The sequence below is a fragment of the Pleurodeles waltl genome, chromosome 12 (assembly GCF_031143425.1).
Source record: "Pleurodeles waltl isolate 20211129_DDA chromosome 12, aPleWal1.hap1.20221129, whole genome shotgun sequence".
Classification (NCBI taxonomy): domain Eukaryota; kingdom Metazoa; phylum Chordata; class Amphibia; order Caudata; family Salamandridae; genus Pleurodeles; species Pleurodeles waltl.
Genome location: NC_090451.1, coordinates 41,764,777 through 41,783,425, shown reverse-complemented (window position 1 = coordinate 41,783,425; position 18,649 = coordinate 41,764,777). Strand labels below are relative to the sequence as shown.

General features: G+C 46.6%; 1 protein-coding gene across 4 annotated transcripts in view; it reads left to right on the top strand.

Annotated features, from left to right (window-relative positions):
* LOC138267440 (microtubule-associated protein futsch-like) overlaps nt 1-18,649 on the top strand; it is a 164,707-nt gene that overhangs the window by 45,896 nt on the left and 100,162 nt on the right. For all 4 annotated transcript variants that reach the window (XM_069216377.1, XM_069216378.1, XM_069216375.1 and 1 more), the window contains exon 3: nt 232-924. In XM_069216377.1, coding sequence (XP_069072478.1) covers nt 232-924 — 693 coding nt within the window. The remainder of the gene's footprint in view (nt 1-231; nt 925-18,649) is intronic.

Genomic DNA, 18,649 nt, shown 5'->3' with positions numbered 1-18,649 from the left:
CTGATTCTTTTTTTTATTCCATATCCACTTATGCCCATTGTAGAAGAAAAGCATTGTATCTGTTTGAGCTGACAAATGTTGTTGACCTTTACACTTAACCCCTTATCGAGCATTAGTTTATTTATGGTAACCTCTGCAGGGCATAGATCTGGGAGGGACATGTTACTCTTTTGCTTTAGCTCCCCTTTTAATAACCGTGTTCTAATTCAACTGTTTGCATCTTACCAACAGGTCAAGCTGACCCACAACCCCAGAGTGACAAAACAAGTTTTTCAGATAACAAACAGCAGGCCTGTGATAACATTTCACCCATCAAGGGTTCGGGTCCTAAGGAAGGGGACACTACATCTGGCAGCCCCATCGAGAAATGTAAAGAAGCCTCCAAGAGCCAATCTGTTCCATCGAGCTTGGATTCCAAAAAAAACGTTATCTCGCCTGGGCATCCAGACTCTCGGAAATCTGTCAGCCATGCAAGCAGTAACAAGCAGCCTTCCAAAAGCTGTCCAGTGTCCTCGAGCTTGGACATCCAAAAAGAGACATCTTCTGACAAGCATGCAGCCCATGGGCATTCTGTCAGCACCATCAAGACTAAGGGATCTGCTGCTGACAGCCACTCGCGAGTAAAAGATGGGGATTACAAAAAAGACAGTTCTTCATCTGGGCATTCAGACCATCGCCAAGCTGTCTGCTCAGCCAGGAGCAAGAATGCAGTCTCTAGCAGTCGCTCCGAGACCAGGGACAATCGGGTTGGCCGCAGCGAAGAGCATGCCAGTCATTCTTCTGAGAAGCGCCATGGATCAGCTGAAATAATAAAGGCTGAGGGGAAATTGAACACAGAAGTGGCAGCCACACCACACACTAAAGATGACAGCCATTCCCCCGTAAAAGAGGAGAAGGTGAATGAACAAGAACCTAGTTACACTGGTGAGTCGCCTCTCCCTACTCCTAAATCAAACCACCTCACTGATGCACATCCTAGTAAAAGGCCAACCATGAGAAAAAACTAGGAAATAACAGTTTTCCTTGCACGCTTTACAAATACACATAACATACCAGGTACAATGTCCAAACCTAGCCTATTCACACACGGTCTTCGGCATTGTTGGAAAGAACCTGGCAGCCGCTTTAGAGCCGACTTGTAATACATGGTGGTTGCAGAGCGCACAAGAGCACAGCCTTAGATACTGCTTTGCAAATGAAAGTAACAGGCGCCTGTATAGACAACTTATGGCCATCTCTGCGGTTTTTATTTTTGAGATGTCAGAGCAGCTTGGGTACGACTGCACAATATGTGTAGCCTGAATATGGCTATGTACCAATATATAATAGAATGAGACTTTAGTTTTCAAAGCTATACACTTATGGAGACTGGTGCTAGGTCATGGTTTTGGAACAAACCCTGTTCTGGGATACTTAAGAAACTCGGCAGAGACCTTCCTAGTCGGGGTGAGACACTTGTAACGGAAAGGAGGACCGATCCTCAAGGCTTTTATTGGAAAGCAGACCATAAAGCATTGCTAACTATGCCTGCCTTTAGAATCAAATTACCTTTTGAGAAGCAGAAAGAGGGTTCCTTGTCCCAAAGCATGCTATTCAACAGTCCTTCCCATATGTAGTTACTGACCTCAAAGTGTTTTCCAAACTAATGATAGGTTTTGAGTGTGTGTAAAATACCTTAATGGTGCTGCTATTGAACCACACATCATCTGTGCACTGCATCCAAATAACGGTATATTAGTTGTAAGGAAATGCCTCCTTGGCATGGTTGCCCCCTGACTTTTTGCCTTTGCTGATGCTATGTTTACAATTGAAAGTGTGCTGAGGCCTGCTAACCAGGCCCCAGCACCAGTGTTCTTTCCCTAACCTGTACTTTTGTATCCACAATTGGCAGACCCTGGCATCCAGATAAGTCCCTTGTAACTGGTACTTCTAGTACCAAGGGCCCTGATGCCAAGGAAGGTCTCTAAGGGCTGCAGCATGTCTTATGCCACCCTGGAGACCCCTCACTCAGCACAGACACACTGCTTGCCAGCTTGTGTGTGCTAGTGAGGACAAAACGGGTAAGTCGACATGGCACTCCCCTCAGGGTGCCATGCCAGCCTCTCACTGCCTATGCAGTATAGGTAAGACACCCCTCTAGCAGGCCTTACAGCCCTAAGGCAGGGTGCACTATACCATAGGTGAGGGTACCAGTGCATGAGCATGGTACCCCTACAGTGTCTAAACAAAACCTTAGACATTGTAAGTGCAGGGTAGCCATAAGAGTATATGGTCTGGGAGTCTGTCAAACACGAACTCCACAGCACCATAATGGCTACACTGAAAACTGGGAAGTTTGGTATCAAACTTCTCAGCACAATAAATGCACACTGATGCCAGTGTACATTTTATTGTAAAATACACCACAGAGGGCACCTTAGAGGTGCCCCCTGAAACTTAACCGACTATCTGTGTAGGCTGACTAGTTTTAGCAGCCTGCCACAAACCGAGACATGTTGCTGGCCCCATGGGGAGAGTGCCTTTGTCACTCTGAGGCCAGTAACAAAGCCTGCACTGGGTGGAGATGCTAACACCTCTCCCAGGCAGGAATTGTCACACCTGGCGGTGAGCCTCAAAGGCTCACCTCCTTTGTGCCAACCCAGCAGGACACTCCAGCTAGTGGAGTTGCCCGCCCCCTCCGGCCAGGCCCCACTTTTGGCGGCAAGGCCGGAGAAAATAATGAGAATAACAAGGAGGAGTCACTGGCCAGTCAGGACAGCCCCTAAGGTGTCCTGAGCTGAGGTGACTCTAACTTTTAGAAATCCTCCATCTTGCAGATGGAGGATTCCCCCAATAGGATTAGGGATGTGACCCCCTCCCCTTGGGAGGAGGCACAAAGAGGGTGTACCCACCCTCAGGGCTAGTGGCCATTGGCTACTAACCCCCCAGACCTAAACACGCCCTTAAATTTAGTATTTAAGGGCTACCCTGAACCCTAGAAAATTAGATTCCTGCAACTACAAGAAGAAGGACTGCCTAGCTGAAAACCCCTGCAGAGGAAGACCAGAAGACGACAACTGCCTTGGCTCCAGAAACTCACCGGCCTGTCTCCTGCCTTCCAAAGATCCTGCTCCAGCGACGCCTTCCAAAGGGACCAGCGACCTCGACATCCTCTGAGGACTGCCCCTGCTTCGAAAAGACAAGAAACTCCCGAGGACAGCGGACCTGCTCCAAGAAAAGCTGCAACTTTGTTTCCAGCAGCTTTAAAGAACCCTGCAAGCTCCCCGCAAGAAGCGTGAGACTTGCAACACTGCACCCGGCGACCCCGACTCGGCTGGTGGCGATCCAACACCTCAGGAGGGACCCCAGGACTACTCTAAGACTGTGAGTACAAAAACCTGTCCCCCCTGAGCCCCCACAGCGCCGCCTGCAGAGGGAATCCCGAGGCTTCCCCTGACCGCGACTCTTTGAACCTAAAGTCCCGACGCCTGGGAGAGACCCTGCACCCGCAGCCCCCAGGACCTGAAGGACCGGACTTTCACTGGAGAAGTGACCCCCAGGAGTCCCTCTCCCTTGCCCAAGTGGAGGTTTCCCCGAGGAATCCCCCCCTTGCCTGCCTGCAGCGCTGAAGAGATCCCGAGATCTCTCATAGACTAACATTGAAAACCCGACGCTTGCTTCTACACTGCACCCGGCCGCCCCCGCGCTGCTGAGGGTGAAATTTCTGTGTGGACTTGTGTCCCCCCCGGTGCCCTACAAAACCCCCCTGGTCTGCCCTCCGAAGACGCGGGTACTTACCTGCAAGCAGACCGGAACCGGGGCACCCCCTTCTCTCCATTCTAGCCTATGTGTTTTGGGCACCACTTGGAACTCTGCACCTGACCGGCCCTGAGCTGCTGGTGTGGTGACTTTGGGGTTGCTCTGAACCCCCAACGGTGGGCTACCTTGGACCAAGAACTAAGCCCTGTAAGTGTCTTACTTACCTGGTTAACCTAACAAATACTTACCTCCCCTAGGAACTGTGAAAATTGCACTAAGTGTCCACTTTTAAAACAGCTATTTGTGAATAACTTGAAAAGTATACATGCAATTTTGATGATTTGAAGTTCCTAAAGTACTTACCTGCAATACCTTTCGAATGAGATATTACATGTAGAATTTGAACCTGTGGTTCTTAAAATAAACTAAGAAAAGATATTTTTCTATATAAAAACCTATTGGCTGGATTTGTCTCTGAGTGTGTGTACCTCATTTATTGTCTATGTGTATGTACAACAAATGCTTAACACTACTCCTTGGATAAGCCTACTGCTCGACCACACTACCACAAAATAGAGCATTAGTATTATCTATTTTTACCACTATTTTACCTCTAAGGGGAACCCTTGGACTCTGTGCATGCTATTCCTTACTTTGAAATAGCACATACAGAGCCAACTTCCTACATTGGTGGATCAGCGGTGGGGTACAAGACTTTGCATTTGCTGGACTACTCAGCCAATACCTGATCACACGACAAATTCCAAAATTGTCATTAGAAATTGATTTTTGCAATTTGAAAAGTTTTCTAAATTCTTAAAAGACCTGCTAGGGCCTTGTGTTAGATCCTGTTTAGCATTTCTTTTAGAGTTTAAAAGTTTGTAAAAGTTTGAATTAGATTCTAGAACCAGTTGTAGATTCTTAAAAAGTATTCCAACTTTTAGAAGCAAAATGTCTAGCACAGATGTGACTGTGGTGGAACTCGACACCACACCTTACCTCCATCTTAAGATGAGGGAGCTAAGGTCACTCTGTAAAATAAAGAAAATAACAGTGGGCCCCAAACCTACCAAAATACAGCTCCAGGAGCTTTTGGCAGAGTTTGAAAAGGCCAACCCCTCTGAGGGTGGCAACTCAGAGGAAGAGGATAGTGACTTGGAGGACAATTCCCCCCTACCAGTCCTATCTAGGGAGAACAGGGTCCCTCAAACCCTGACTCCAAAAATAATAGTCAGAGATGCTGGTTCCCTCACAGGAGAGACCAACACCTCTGAAATCACTGAGGATAACCCCAGTGAAGAGGACATCCAGTTAGCCAGGATGGCCAAAAGATTGGCTTTGGAAAGACAGATCCTAGCCATAGAGAGGGAAAGACAAGAGATGGGCCTAGGACCCATCAATGGTGGCAGCAACATAAATAGGGTCAGAGAATCTCCTGACATGTTGAAAATCCCTAAAGGGATTGTAACTAAATATGAAGATGGTGATGACATCACCAAATGGTTCACAGCTTTTGAGAGGGCTTGTGTAACCAGAAAAGTGAACAGATCTCACTGGGGTGCTCTCCTTTGGGAAATGTTCACAGGAAAGTGTAGGGATAGACTCCTCACACTCTCTGGACAAAATGCAGAATCTTATGACCTCATGAAGGGTACCCTGATTGAGGGCTTTGGATTCTCCACTGAGGAGTATAGGATTAGATTCAGGGGGGCTCAAAAATCCTCGAGCCAGACCTGGGTTGACTTTGTAGACTACTCAGTGAAAACACTAGATGGTTGGATTCAAGGCAGTGGTGTAAGTAATTATGATGGGCTGTACAATTTATTTGTGAAAGAACACCTGTTAAGTAATTGTTTCAATGATAAACTGCATCAGCATCTGGTAGACCTAGGACCAATTTCTCCCCAAGAATTGGGAAAGAAGGCGGACCATTGGGTCAAGACAAGGGTGTCCAAGACTTCAACAGGGGGTGACCAAAAGAAAGGGGTCACAAAGACTCCCCAACAGAAGGGTGATGAGACAACCAAAACTAAAAATAGTAAAGAGTCTTCTACAGGCCCCCAAAAACCTGCACAGGAGGGTGGGCCCAGAGCCTCTTCACAAAACAATGGGTACAAGGGTAAAAACTTTGATCCCAAAAAGGCCTGGTGTCATAGCTGTAAACAGCATGGACACCAAACTGGAGACAAGGCCTGTCCCAAGAAAGGTTCCACTCCAAACTCCCATCCAGGTAACACTGGTATGGCTAGTCTCCAAGTGGGATCAACAGTGTGCCCAGAGCAAATCAGGGTCCACACTGAAGCTACTCTAGTTTCTGAGGGTGGGGTGGATTTAGCCACACTAGCTGTCTGGCCGCCTAACATGCAAAAATACAGACAGCAACTCTTAATTAATGGGACTAGAATAGAGGGCCTGAGGGATACAGGTGCCAGTGTCACCATGGTGACAGAGAAACTGGTTTCCCCTGGCCAATACCTGACTGGAAAAACTTACACAGTCACCAACGCTGACAATCAGAGAAAAGTACATCCCATGGCAATGGTTACTTTAGAATGGGGAGGGGTCAATGGCCTGAAACAGGTGGTGGTCTCCTCAAATATCCCAGTGGACTGTCTGCTTGGAAATGACCTGGAGTCCTCAGCATGGGCTGAGGTAGAGCTAAAAACCCATGCAGCAATGCTGGGTATCCCTGAACTGGTGTGTGTGAAAACAAGAGCACAATGCAAGGCACAGGGTGAAAAAGTAGAGCTGGAGTCTGGAAAAATGGCCCAGCCTACCAAGAGAACAGGAAAGCCAGTTGGGAAACCAACTGCAACACAGCAAAAGAAAGGGAACCTCTCTTCTCAGGAAGAAGTTCTGCCCTCTGAGGGAACTGAGCCTTTGGAGCTTGAACCTTATCAGGTTGAGCTCTTAGGTCCAGGGGGACCCTCAAGGGAAGAGCTGTGTAAGGGACAAGAAACCTGTCCCTCTCTTGAAGGCCTTAGGCAGCAAGCTGCTGAAGAGTCCAAAGGCAAGAAAAATGGAACACATAGGGTCTATTGGGAAGATGGGCTCCTGTACACTGAGGCCAGAGACCCCAAACCTGGTGCCACTAGGAGAGTGGTAGTGCCTCAACTGTTCAGAGAGTTCATCCTAACATTGGCCCATGACATTCCCCTTGCTGGACATTTGGGACAAACCAAGACGTGGGAGAGGTTAGTCAACCACTTCTACTGGCCCAATATGTCCAACATGGTTAAGGAGTTTTGCCTCTCCTGCCCCACCTGTCAAGCCAGTGGTAAGACAGGTGGGCATCCAAAGGCCCCCCTCATTCCACTTCCAGTGGTGGGGGTGCCCTTTGAAAGAGTGGGTGTGGACATAGTTGGTCCACTGGAACCTCCCACAGCCTCAGGAAATATGTATATCCTGGTAGTAGTGGATCATGCTACCAGGTATCCTGAAGCTATTCCCCTTAGGTCGACTACTGCCCCTGCAGTAGCCAAGGCCCTCATTGGTATCTTTACCAGAGTGGGTTTCCCTAAGGAGGTGGTGTCTGACAGAGGTACCAACTTCATGTCAGCATACCTAAAACACATGTGGAATGAGTGTGGAGTGACTTATAAATTCACTACACCATACCATCCACAAACTAATGGCTTGGTTGAGAGATTCAACAAGACATTAAAAGGCATGATCATGGGGCTCCCAGAAAAGCTCAAAAGGAGATGGGATGTCCTCTTGCCATGTCTGCTTTTCGCTTACAGAGAGGTGCCACAGAAGGGAGTAGGATTCTCACCCTTTGAACTTCTGTTTGGTCATCCTGTAAGGGGACCACTTGCCCTTGTTAAAGAAGGCTGGGAGAGACCTCTCCACGAGCCTAAACAGGACATAGTGGACTATGTACTTGGCCTTCGCTCTAGAATGGCAGAGTACATGGAAAAGGCAACCAAAAACCTTGAGGCCAGCCAACAGCTCCAGAAGTTTTGGTATGACCAAAAGGCTGCACTGGTTGAGTTCCAACCAGGGCAGAAAGTCTGGGTTCTGGAGCCTGTGGCTCCCAGGGCACTCCAGGACAAATGGAGTGGCCCTTACCCAGTACTAGAAAGGAAGAGTCAGGTCACCTACTTGGTGGACCTGGGCACAAGCAGGAGCCCCAAGAGGGTGATCCATGTAAACCGCCTTAAGCTCTTCCACGACAGGGCTGATGTCAATCTGTTGATGGTAACAGATGAGGATCAGGAGGCAGAGAGTGAACCTCTCCCTGATCTTCTGTCATCAGACCCAAAAGATGGTACAGTAGATGGAGTGATCTACTCAGACACCCTCTCTGGCCAACAGCAAGCTGATTGTAGGAGAGTCCTACAACAGTTTCCTGAGCTTTTCTCCCTAACCCCTGGTCAGACCCCCCTGTGTACCCATGATGTGGACACAGGAGACAGCATGCCTGTCAAAAACAAAATCTTCAGACAGTCTGACCATGTTAAGGAAAGCATCAAGGTGGAAGTCCACAAGATGCTGGAATTGGGAGTAATTGAGCGCTCTGACAGCCCCTGGGCCAGCCCAGTGGTCTTAGTCCCCAAACCTCACACCAAAGATGGAAAGAAAGAGATGAGGTTTTGTGTGGACTACAGAGGGCTCAATTCTGTCACCAAGACAGATGCCCATCCAATTCCAAGAGCTGATGAGCTCATTGATAAATTAGGTGCTGCCAAATTTCTAAGTACCTTTGACTTGACAGCAGGGTACTGGCAAATAAAAATGGCACCTGGAGCAAAAGAAAAGACAGCATTCTCCACACCTGATGGGCATTATCAGTTTACGGTTATGCCCTTTGGTTTAAAGAATGCCCCTGCCACCTTCCAAAGGTTGGTGAATCAAGTCCTTGCTGGCTTGGAGTCCTTTAGCACAGCTTATCTTGATGATATTGCTGTCTTTAGCTCCACCTGGCAGGATCACCTGGTCCACCTGAGGAAGGTTTTGAAGGCTCTGCAATCTGCAGGCCTCTCTATCAAGGCATCCAAATGCCAGATAGGGCAGGGAACTGTGGTTTACTTGGGCCACCTTGTAGGTGGAGGCCAAGTTCAGCCACTCCAACCCAAGATCCAGACCATTCTGGACTGGGTAGCTCCAAAAACCCAGACTCAAGTCAGGGCATTCCTTGGCTTGACTGGGTACTACAGGAGGTTTGTGAAGGGATATGGATCCATTGTGACAGCCCTCACTGAGCTCACCTCCAAGAAAATGCCCAAGAAAGTGAACTGGACTGTGGACTGCCAACAGGCCTTTGACACCCTGAAACAAGCAATGTGCTCAGCACCAGTTCTCAAAGCTCCAGATTATTCTAAGCAGTTCATTGTGCAGACTGATGCCTCTGAACATGGGATAGGGGCAGTTTTGTCCCAAACAAATGATGATGGCCTTGACCAGCCTGTTGCTTTCATTAGCAGGAGGTTACTCCCCAGGGAGCAGCGTTGGAGTGCCATTGAGAGGGAGGCCTTTGCTGTGGTTTGGTCCCTGAAGAAGCTGAGACCATACCTCTTTGGGACTCACTTCCTAGTTCAAACTGACCACAGACCTCTCAAATGGCTGATGCAAATGAAAGGTGAAAATCCTAAACTGTTGAGGTGGTCCATCTCCCTACAGGGAATGGACTTTATAGTGGAACACAGACCTGGGACTGCCCATGCCAATGCAGATGGCCTTTCCAGGTTCTTCCACTTAGAAAATGAAGACTCTCTTGGGAAAGGTTAGTCTCATCCTCTTTCGTTTGGGGGGGGGTTGTGTAAGGAAATGCCTCCTTGGCATGGTTGCCCCCTGACTTTTTGCCTTTGCTGATGCTATGCTTACAATTGAAAGTGTGCTGAGGCCTGCTAACCAGGCCCCAGCACCAGTGTTCTTTCCCTAACCTGTACTTTTGTATCCACAATTGGCAGACCCTGGCATCCAGATAAGTCCCTTGTAACTGGTACTTCTAGTACCAAGGGCCCTGATGCCAAGGAAGGTCTCTAAGGGCTGCAGCATGTCTTATGCCACCCTGGAGACCCCTCACTCAGCACAGACACACTGCTTGCCAGCTTGTGTGTGCTAGTGAGGACAAAACGGGTAAGTCGACATGGCACTCCCCTCAGGGTGCCATGCCAGCCTCTCACTGCCTATGCAGTATAGGTAAGACACCCCTCTAGCAGGCCTTACAGCCCTAAGGCAGGGTGCACTATACCATAGGTGAGGGTACCAGTGCATGAGCATGGTACCCCTACAGTGTCTAAACAAAACCTTAGACATTGTAAGTGCAGGGTAGCCATAAGAGTATATGGTCTGGGAGTCTGTCAAACACGAACTCCACAGCACCATAATGGCTACACTGAAAACTGGGAAGTTTGGTATCAAACTTCTCAGCACAATAAATGCACACTGATGCCAGTGTACATTTTATTGTAAAATACACCACAGAGGGCACCTTAGAGGTGCCCCCTGAAACTTAACCGACTATCTGTGTAGGCTGACTAGTTTTAGCAGCCTGCCACAAACCGAGACATGTTGCTGGCCCCATGGGGAGAGTGCCTTTGTCACTCTGAGGCCAGTAACAAAGCCTGCACTGGGTGGAGATGCTAACACCTCTCCCAGGCAGGAATTGTCACACCTGGCGGTGAGCCTCAAAGGCTCACCTCCTTTGTGCCAACCCAGCAGGACACTCCAGCTAGTGGAGTTGCCCGCCCCCTCCGGCCAGGCCCCACTTTTGGCGGCAAGGCCGGAGAAAATAATGAGAATAACAAGGAGGAGTCACTGGCCAGTCAGGACAGCCCCTAAGGTGTCCTGAGCTGAGGTGACTCTAACTTTTAGAAATCCTCCATCTTGCAGATGGAGGATTCCCCCAATAGGATTAGGGATGTGACCCCCTCCCCTTGGGAGGAGGCACAAAGAGGGTGTACCCACCCTCAGGGCTAGTGGCCATTGGCTACTAACCCCCCAGACCTAAACACGCCCTTAAATTTAGTATTTAAGGGCTACCCTGAACCCTAGAAAATTAGATTCCTGCAACTACAAGAAGAAGGACTGCCTAGCTGAAAACCCCTGCAGAGGAAGACCAGAAGACGACAACTGCCTTGGCTCCAGAAACTCACCGGCCTGTCTCCTGCCTTCCAAAGATCCTGCTCCAGCGACGCCTTCCAAAGGGACCAGCGACCTCGACATCCTCTGAGGACTGCCCCTGCTTCGAAAAGACAAGAAACTCCCGAGGACAGCGGACCTGCTCCAAGAAAAGCTGCAACTTTGTTTCCAGCAGCTTTAAAGAACCCTGCAAGCTCCCCGCAAGAAGCGTGAGACTTGCAACACTGCACCCGGCGACCCCGACTCGGCTGGTGGCGATCCAACACCTCAGGAGGGACCCCAGGACTACTCTAAGACTGTGAGTACAAAAACCTGTCCCCCCTGAGCCCCCACAGCGCCGCCTGCAGAGGGAATCCCGAGGCTTCCCCTGACCGCGACTCTTTGAACCTAAAGTCCCGACGCCTGGGAGAGACCCTGCACCCGCAGCCCCCAGGACCTGAAGGACCGGACTTTCACTGGAGAAGTGACCCCCAGGAGTCCCTCTCCCTTGCCCAAGTGGAGGTTTCCCCGAGGAATCCCCCCCTTGCCTGCCTGCAGCGCTGAAGAGATCCCGAGATCTCTCATAGACTAACATTGAAAACCCGACGCTTGCTTCTACACTGCACCCGGCCGCCCCCGCGCTGCTGAGGGTGAAATTTCTGTGTGGACTTGTGTCCCCCCCGGTGCCCTACAAAACCCCCCTGGTCTGCCCTCCGAAGACGCGGGTACTTACCTGCAAGCAGACCGGAACCGGGGCACCCCCTTCTCTCCATTCTAGCCTATGTGTTTTGGGCACCACTTGGAACTCTGCACCTGACCGGCCCTGAGCTGCTGGTGTGGTGACTTTGGGGTTGCTCTGAACCCCCAACGGTGGGCTACCTTGGACCAAGAACTAAGCCCTGTAAGTGTCTTACTTACCTGGTTAACCTAACAAATACTTACCTCCCCTAGGAACTGTGAAAATTGCACTAAGTGTCCACTTTTAAAACAGCTATTTGTGAATAACTTGAAAAGTATACATGCAATTTTGATGATTTGAAGTTCCTAAAGTACTTACCTGCAATACCTTTCGAATGAGATATTACATGTAGAATTTGAACCTGTGGTTCTTAAAATAAACTAAGAAAAGATATTTTTCTATATAAAAACCTATTGGCTGGATTTGTCTCTGAGTGTGTGTACCTCATTTATTGTCTATGTGTATGTACAACAAATGCTTAACACTACTCCTTGGATAAGCCTACTGCTCGACCACACTACCACAAAATAGAGCATTAGTATTATCTATTTTTACCACTATTTTACCTCTAAGGGGAACCCTTGGACTCTGTGCATGCTATTCCTTACTTTGAAATAGCACATACAGAGCCAACTTCCTACATTAGTGGTCTCTCAAAGTCCTGTAGGCTGTCTTTGAAACAAACTTAAGCGGTTTGGATCTATGCACTTACACTACTCATTCCAGGTTTGTATCAAGTCCATATTCACATAAGCTCTCTTATTTACACCTTTTTTTACACAACTGATCCTTCAGGACCTCAGCTCTTTTTAGCACAGTTGCACTTTGGGGCCCAGATGAGGTTTTGTTGATGGTCCCCTAAACACTCTTTTTACAGTAAAGAAACTTGAGTCCCTTCAAGGACGTCAGCCAGTTTCTGTAGCCATACTCATTGAACGGATGTGTGCACTCACCCCTCACTATCTGGAAAAGCTACCCACCAGAATGTTGTATCTCCTGAGCATCCCTCACATTTGTAGGTCGCAGCCTACCAGACAGCAAAACTGTCGACGTATGCTAAAGACATCTCGGGGAGATTCAGAAAGTTGACCTAGGAATGCATTTCGCCTGTTGCTTGTCGTTGACATTGTCATTTGTAAGTCACATTTCCAGGATTTCTATCTGTTGGCTAGGCACTCCAGGTTATCTTCTTCCCTCCCATTGCCAAAGCTATGTTTCATTTCCTCAATCCCATTGCCAAGCTGTGTTCACTGCATTCTTCCACAAATTCGTTTTCTGTAAACAGGCCTTTAAACCTTATTCCTATCTTGTTACATTTGCAGTGCGCTTGTGGCTAACTTTAAAGTTAGGTACGTAGAGATAAGTGACTTGCCCAGAATCACAGGATGTTGCAGCGGCAACACCGTCCCAGCATGTCTACCATAGCAACTGCTAGCTGCATTGATTTTGCTGGGAACATTTTAAAGTTTTCTTGCAAATTGAAGGCTCTTATATTCTGAAACACAGAAAAATGTGTCCAGCACTCACTGCAAAATGCATTGTCCATAGTTTTACTATGCAACAGTGATGGTAACAACAGTAGATAATGGGATGGAATAAATGCTCACTCCATACTCGGACAGCACCCTCTGTGCACACCATGAATCAATAACGTGTACACTGTTTAACACTACAAACAACAGCAAGACGTTGCTTCCTCCTCCAAACCTTACAGTGCCATGATAAGCAGCCTCGTGTTCATGTGCTAATCTGACTACAAAAAGCCCCGTCAGCTCGTTTCTTCTGAAAGAGACCTGAAACTCTGCATTTTCTCACTGAAATTGATAGTAGGTGCTACACTTCTGTAACACTGCTAACATCCTAGTGCATTGCACTTTCTTTTGATAAACTGCATTGCATCACCAATCTTCTTCATTGGAACACCTAATCTTTGCAACGCTTAGAAAGGACAAAAAACAGTAGCATTGAGTGCTGTTTTGCTTTATTGCTGACCGAGCCAAAATACACACACTGAAAAGAGTCAAAAAGAATCTCTGGAATGCACCTCTTAGTCTAAAGAAGACATTTATTAAATCTCTCTGCAAGGCTCGTGAAGTAAGATCAGTACAATCGAAAGTGCACCTTTAAAATGTGCGCAACAATAAAGTGAAAACATGTACAAAGAATCTTCAATCTATAAACAGCAAATATATACATGCAAAGATACAAATACCTATATATATATATATATATATATATATATATATATATATATATATATATATATATATACACAGTGCAAAGCAAATAATTAGTAAAAATCTCATCACCATGGGGCCCATCTGATTCTTCATCTTTCTTCAGTAGCTTCAAGACGTAGACTCTGAGATCGGCTGCAGAAGAAAGAGAGAGATCTACTCTCATTGGGTTGTCAGACATCCAACGTCAAAATCCTGACCGAAGTCTCTGAATCTCCCACTGTCAATCCAGGGTCTCCTATATACCTTAAGCCAGAGGGGAGAGTTCTAGGAAACCTCCCACGCTCCCTGTTATTCAAAGCTACTTCAGGTCAGCTTTGAAAGAAACACGGTGGAAATGGCCAAGTTCCCAAGGTGTCCCTCCCAAAACGAAACCGTTCCCTGCCGTACCATAAACATCATCCTAGTACATCCTTATCTTACTGGCTCACTGACTCCTCCACGTTATGTCCTAGCCCTTGGGGAGAAAGAACACGCAGAATAAAAACATGAACAAGAAAACACATTTCATAACGTGTTTTGTACCGAAAAATACTCGCACATTTAACGTGGTGATGAAGCTAAGGCTAAGCTGAATACAAAATGGAGTTTGTAACTTGTGACCGCTAATGTGACGGTGGACAGCTAAGCCAAGTGCAAAGTGGTGCGACACAGAGTCAGTGCTCAAAATACAAATATCACTGCACTCCATCATTTGACCAATGGCTCTCATAACCTATAGGTTTAAAATCAACTTTTTTTCGGTCTAAACATTGCAAGTAAATTAGGGATACATTGTACACAGCAACATAATGATATGAGCTATTACCTCAAAAATTCCACCCAAACCTTTTCGCAGTTGTCCAAAATCAGGTAACCACTGAAACAACCAGTCCCAGCATCCCTGATCCACATCCTGTTTTACTCCTTTCACTAATGTATGTAGTGTATCAGTGTGGGCCTAAATAGATTTAGAGTGGTCCGAAATGTTAAAACAACGCATGCCTTCAAATTCTGTACAACCATGATTATGTTTCAACAACAGATAATCTATGGCAGCCCTGTTTTGTAATGCAGCTTTTCGAGTACCATGCACTTCTAATAAAAATTCAGATAAAGCAATAGAAGTACAGGTAATGTTATTAGCTATTAGACATGCTAACCTGTTGATCAGTCTGGTGTTATATACAACTAAGCCAGGCACGCCTACAATAGAAAGACTTAAGCTAATATATTTGAATTTGGATAATAATTGAATATCTGAATCACAATCTTCATTTAATTGCATAGCGTCTCTAGGATAACGAGTATGTATAGAGTTAGATGGAAACATTGTGAGTCCCAGGCGTCTAGAAGTACACGGTCCGCCTGTTACGTTAGCTGGAATGTAGGTAAAAGTGAGGTTCCCACACGAGAACAGCCAGCCAACTGGCAACTTGACATGTTTAATGTGACTGGCAGCAGTCACCACATGATAACAAGCCATATGATTGGACATATTCTTGCAATGTTGATCAGTTCGGTAAAAGCACAAAACTTTGTGTTCCCACCATAGGTCTTGAGAAGTTGATGTTTCCTTTTCTAAACGCAATTGAATGCATTCCCCAACATCACGAGAATTGCAGGACATGTAGTAACACATATCACCGGTAGTAATGTTGTATGTAGTTATCTTATTGAGATTGTCCAACTTCTCATCGATTGCCTCCTGACAGTCCTTACAATACTCATAGGGACTGAAGTGGGTTTCCACACCATGTTCTTGCACATCTTTATCCTGGTTAGTGGCATTGAACATTTCGAACAAGATGCTTGTTGGTGTTGGCATGGCGATTAAACAGGTTGGCAAAACATCCACAGTGCTTCTCATGGTGCCCATGCAGAAGTCAGATCTGTTGAGCACGGTTTACGCCAAATAAATCATATATTGTCGTTCAGATGTAGTAAAGGTGTTGCACAAAATGATCGATCAATCAGGTTGAAGTTGGGGGTGTTGGGCCCCTCCCCACCGCACACGCCAGAAAGGAGACCTCACGGCAAAGGCAAGCTGTAGTATGATCTGTAAAAGAAACAAGTATGATCATTCTTGCAAATAACATTTGTCAGCTGGAATATGTTCCCATTTTTAGTTTCCTGGTTTCATGATCAGCAGGACATTATTGGGGCCCTTTGCTATAATTTCTGCAGGGCCATTTGGGGATTCCACCCACGTTTCAGCACCAGTGTTTTTTGTCAGTTGAACCAAAACCTCCCTCCCCACCTACAGTAAGATGGGCTGAGGCAGTCCCCTTCCTCACCAATCCTCCATACACTGGAACTATGACATGTTGGGCAATTCTGTCTCCGATCTGTATGAATAAATCAACTTCTCCAATATTCAACAGAATAGCTTTGATTTCTCCTTGATTATCTGCATCAATCACTCCCCCTAAGATCTGAATACCTTTGAGGGCCAACCCAGATCTGGGAGCAATCAATCCGAAATGCTCCGGGGGAATCTGTATTCAAACACCTGTCTCACACAGTGCCATGTCTCGTGAATTCAGTCTGTAAGCTTGTAAAGCATGTACGTCAAGACCTGCAGATTTGGGTGTGGCTCTGTAAGGAGCTAAAGCTCCAGGTTTTATTTCCCAGTACGTGATGGTATTGGTGGTCACGTGGTTATATCTGCAAAGTTGGAGTTAACATTCACATCAGGGGTGTTTCAGCATTTGTCAATGGGCTGTTATTCAGAACCTGGAGGGCTTCATTTAAATGCTCTCTCCAGTTTTTCAAAGTTCCATCAGATAATATTCGCAACTGAGCTTTCAGTAAACCATTAATTCTCTCAATCAGTCTTGAGGCTTGTGGATAATAAGGGATATGAAACATCCACTCGATATTGTGCTGAGAACAGTAGACCTGCACCAATTTTCCTTTGAAGTGTGACCCATTGTCACTCTGGACCTGGAGTGGTGCTCCATAGTAGAACATTAACAAGTCAAACGTTTTGATGGTGTTGTGCTGAGTGGCACGTTTACAAGGGACAGCAATCAGGTACCCAGAGTAAGTGTCCACTATGGTGCAGGCGTATTGACACCCGAGACTAATTAGTAGTGGTCCAGTGTAATTAATTTGCCTTATCTATCCTGGTAACTTTCCTCTCCCCAATTGACCTTTGACTGTTTGCGGGACAGATCTCTTGTGTGTGCTGACAAATAGGACATTGCAAAATCACAGTTTTTATCACAACTAGGGGAATGTGCATTCCTCTAATCCAGGTGTCTTCAAACTTTTTAATGCCGCGCCCCCCCAGTTGAAAAATCTAAATCTTTGGGGCTCCCCTCAGAATTTTTCACAATTATTTTAGAAAGATGGCAATGTTTAAGTATGTCTAGACCTATTTAAACATTGCAGTTAAGTACTGTTACCTTTTTTAAACTGCAATAACATGCTTTTGCTTAAAACAAAGGCATGTTACCTGTATAATATTTCTTTTGGCCAGAGTTTGGCGCCCCCCCTGGGATCACTTGAGGCCCCCCAGTTTGAAGACCTCTGCTCTAATCTCTGCCCACCTATAAGTGGCTTTTTCTCCCAGGTGTCCACATTTTTGGTGCGCCCATTTAGCCATCTCCACCAAGTCAGAATCCTGTGTTGCCACGTCTGTCTCTGAGATTTTGGCTTTGTCGTCTGCAAGGGAAGTGACCCAGCATTCTAGTGAATCAATGGGACAAGGAACTTCTACTTGATATACAGTAACTGTACTTTGTTCTAGCATTTCCCAAATTTCTTGCCTCAACTCTTTGCCCCACACCTCCTTGAGTGGATAAACCAGTTATGTGCATGCCATGTGGGAAGCCAGGTGGCTAAACCATTGGCAGTGGACCAAGAATCAGTGTAAATATGACAAATTCCAGGTAGCTCTTGCGTTAGAGCCTGATACACAGCATACAACTCTGCATATTGGCTACTTTTCCCTTCTCCTGTAGTGGTCAACAACTTTTTGGTAACTGGATTATATGACACCGCTTTCCAATGTCTTTTGGTACCCATGTATTTGGATGAACCATCAGTAAACCATACATGCTTCCTATCCTCAGAGGACAAGGATTCAAATGGCGTACCCCATCTCACTGGTGACTCTTACCTGTGGGACCTCCTGCACCCTCTGATCATCCTGTAGAGGGGCTTGTGACCCCTGTTCATATAGGGCTACAATGCCTGCCGGTCCTACTTGAGCCCTGTCTTGTATGTACCATTTCCATCATATGATACTAGCCTCTTGTGCATGTCCTTTAGTGTGCGAGTTAGATGAACTCCTCACCCACTACATCATTGGTATTTCAGGTCTCAAAGATAGCATGCGGAATTGTCTACCGCCATGCGAAAATGAGACTTGTTCCTGACATTCTGGCGCCAAGGGTATAGAGGAGAACACATTGGCAATATCAATGGTGGCATACCGTGTCCCTGTATGTTTCTGTATTCGTTCAGTCAAAGTGATGGGGTCTGGGACCGCGGCTGTCAAAGGGGGTGTATGTTTATTCAGCTCATGGTAATCAATTGTCATCCTGTTCCACCCGTTAGGTATATACGCACAGGTCATAAGGGACTGTTCCATTCAGTAGTAGTTGGAGCTATTATGCCAGCCTCAATCATGTCTTTATGGTTTCACTTATTTCATCATGCCCTCCTGGACTATGGTATTGTTTCAAACAAATTACTTTGGTGGCTGGGGGCACCTTGACTGGGGGAATTTTTAAACAACCCACTCTTATAGCTGCCACTGAACTGTATCTTTTTGTTCCAAATTGATGATAACCATCATCTAGATACAGTCATTCCTTTCAAAATGTCAATTCCCGGTATGTACTCTAAAAGAGGTACAATCAACAAGGTATAGTCTCTTTTT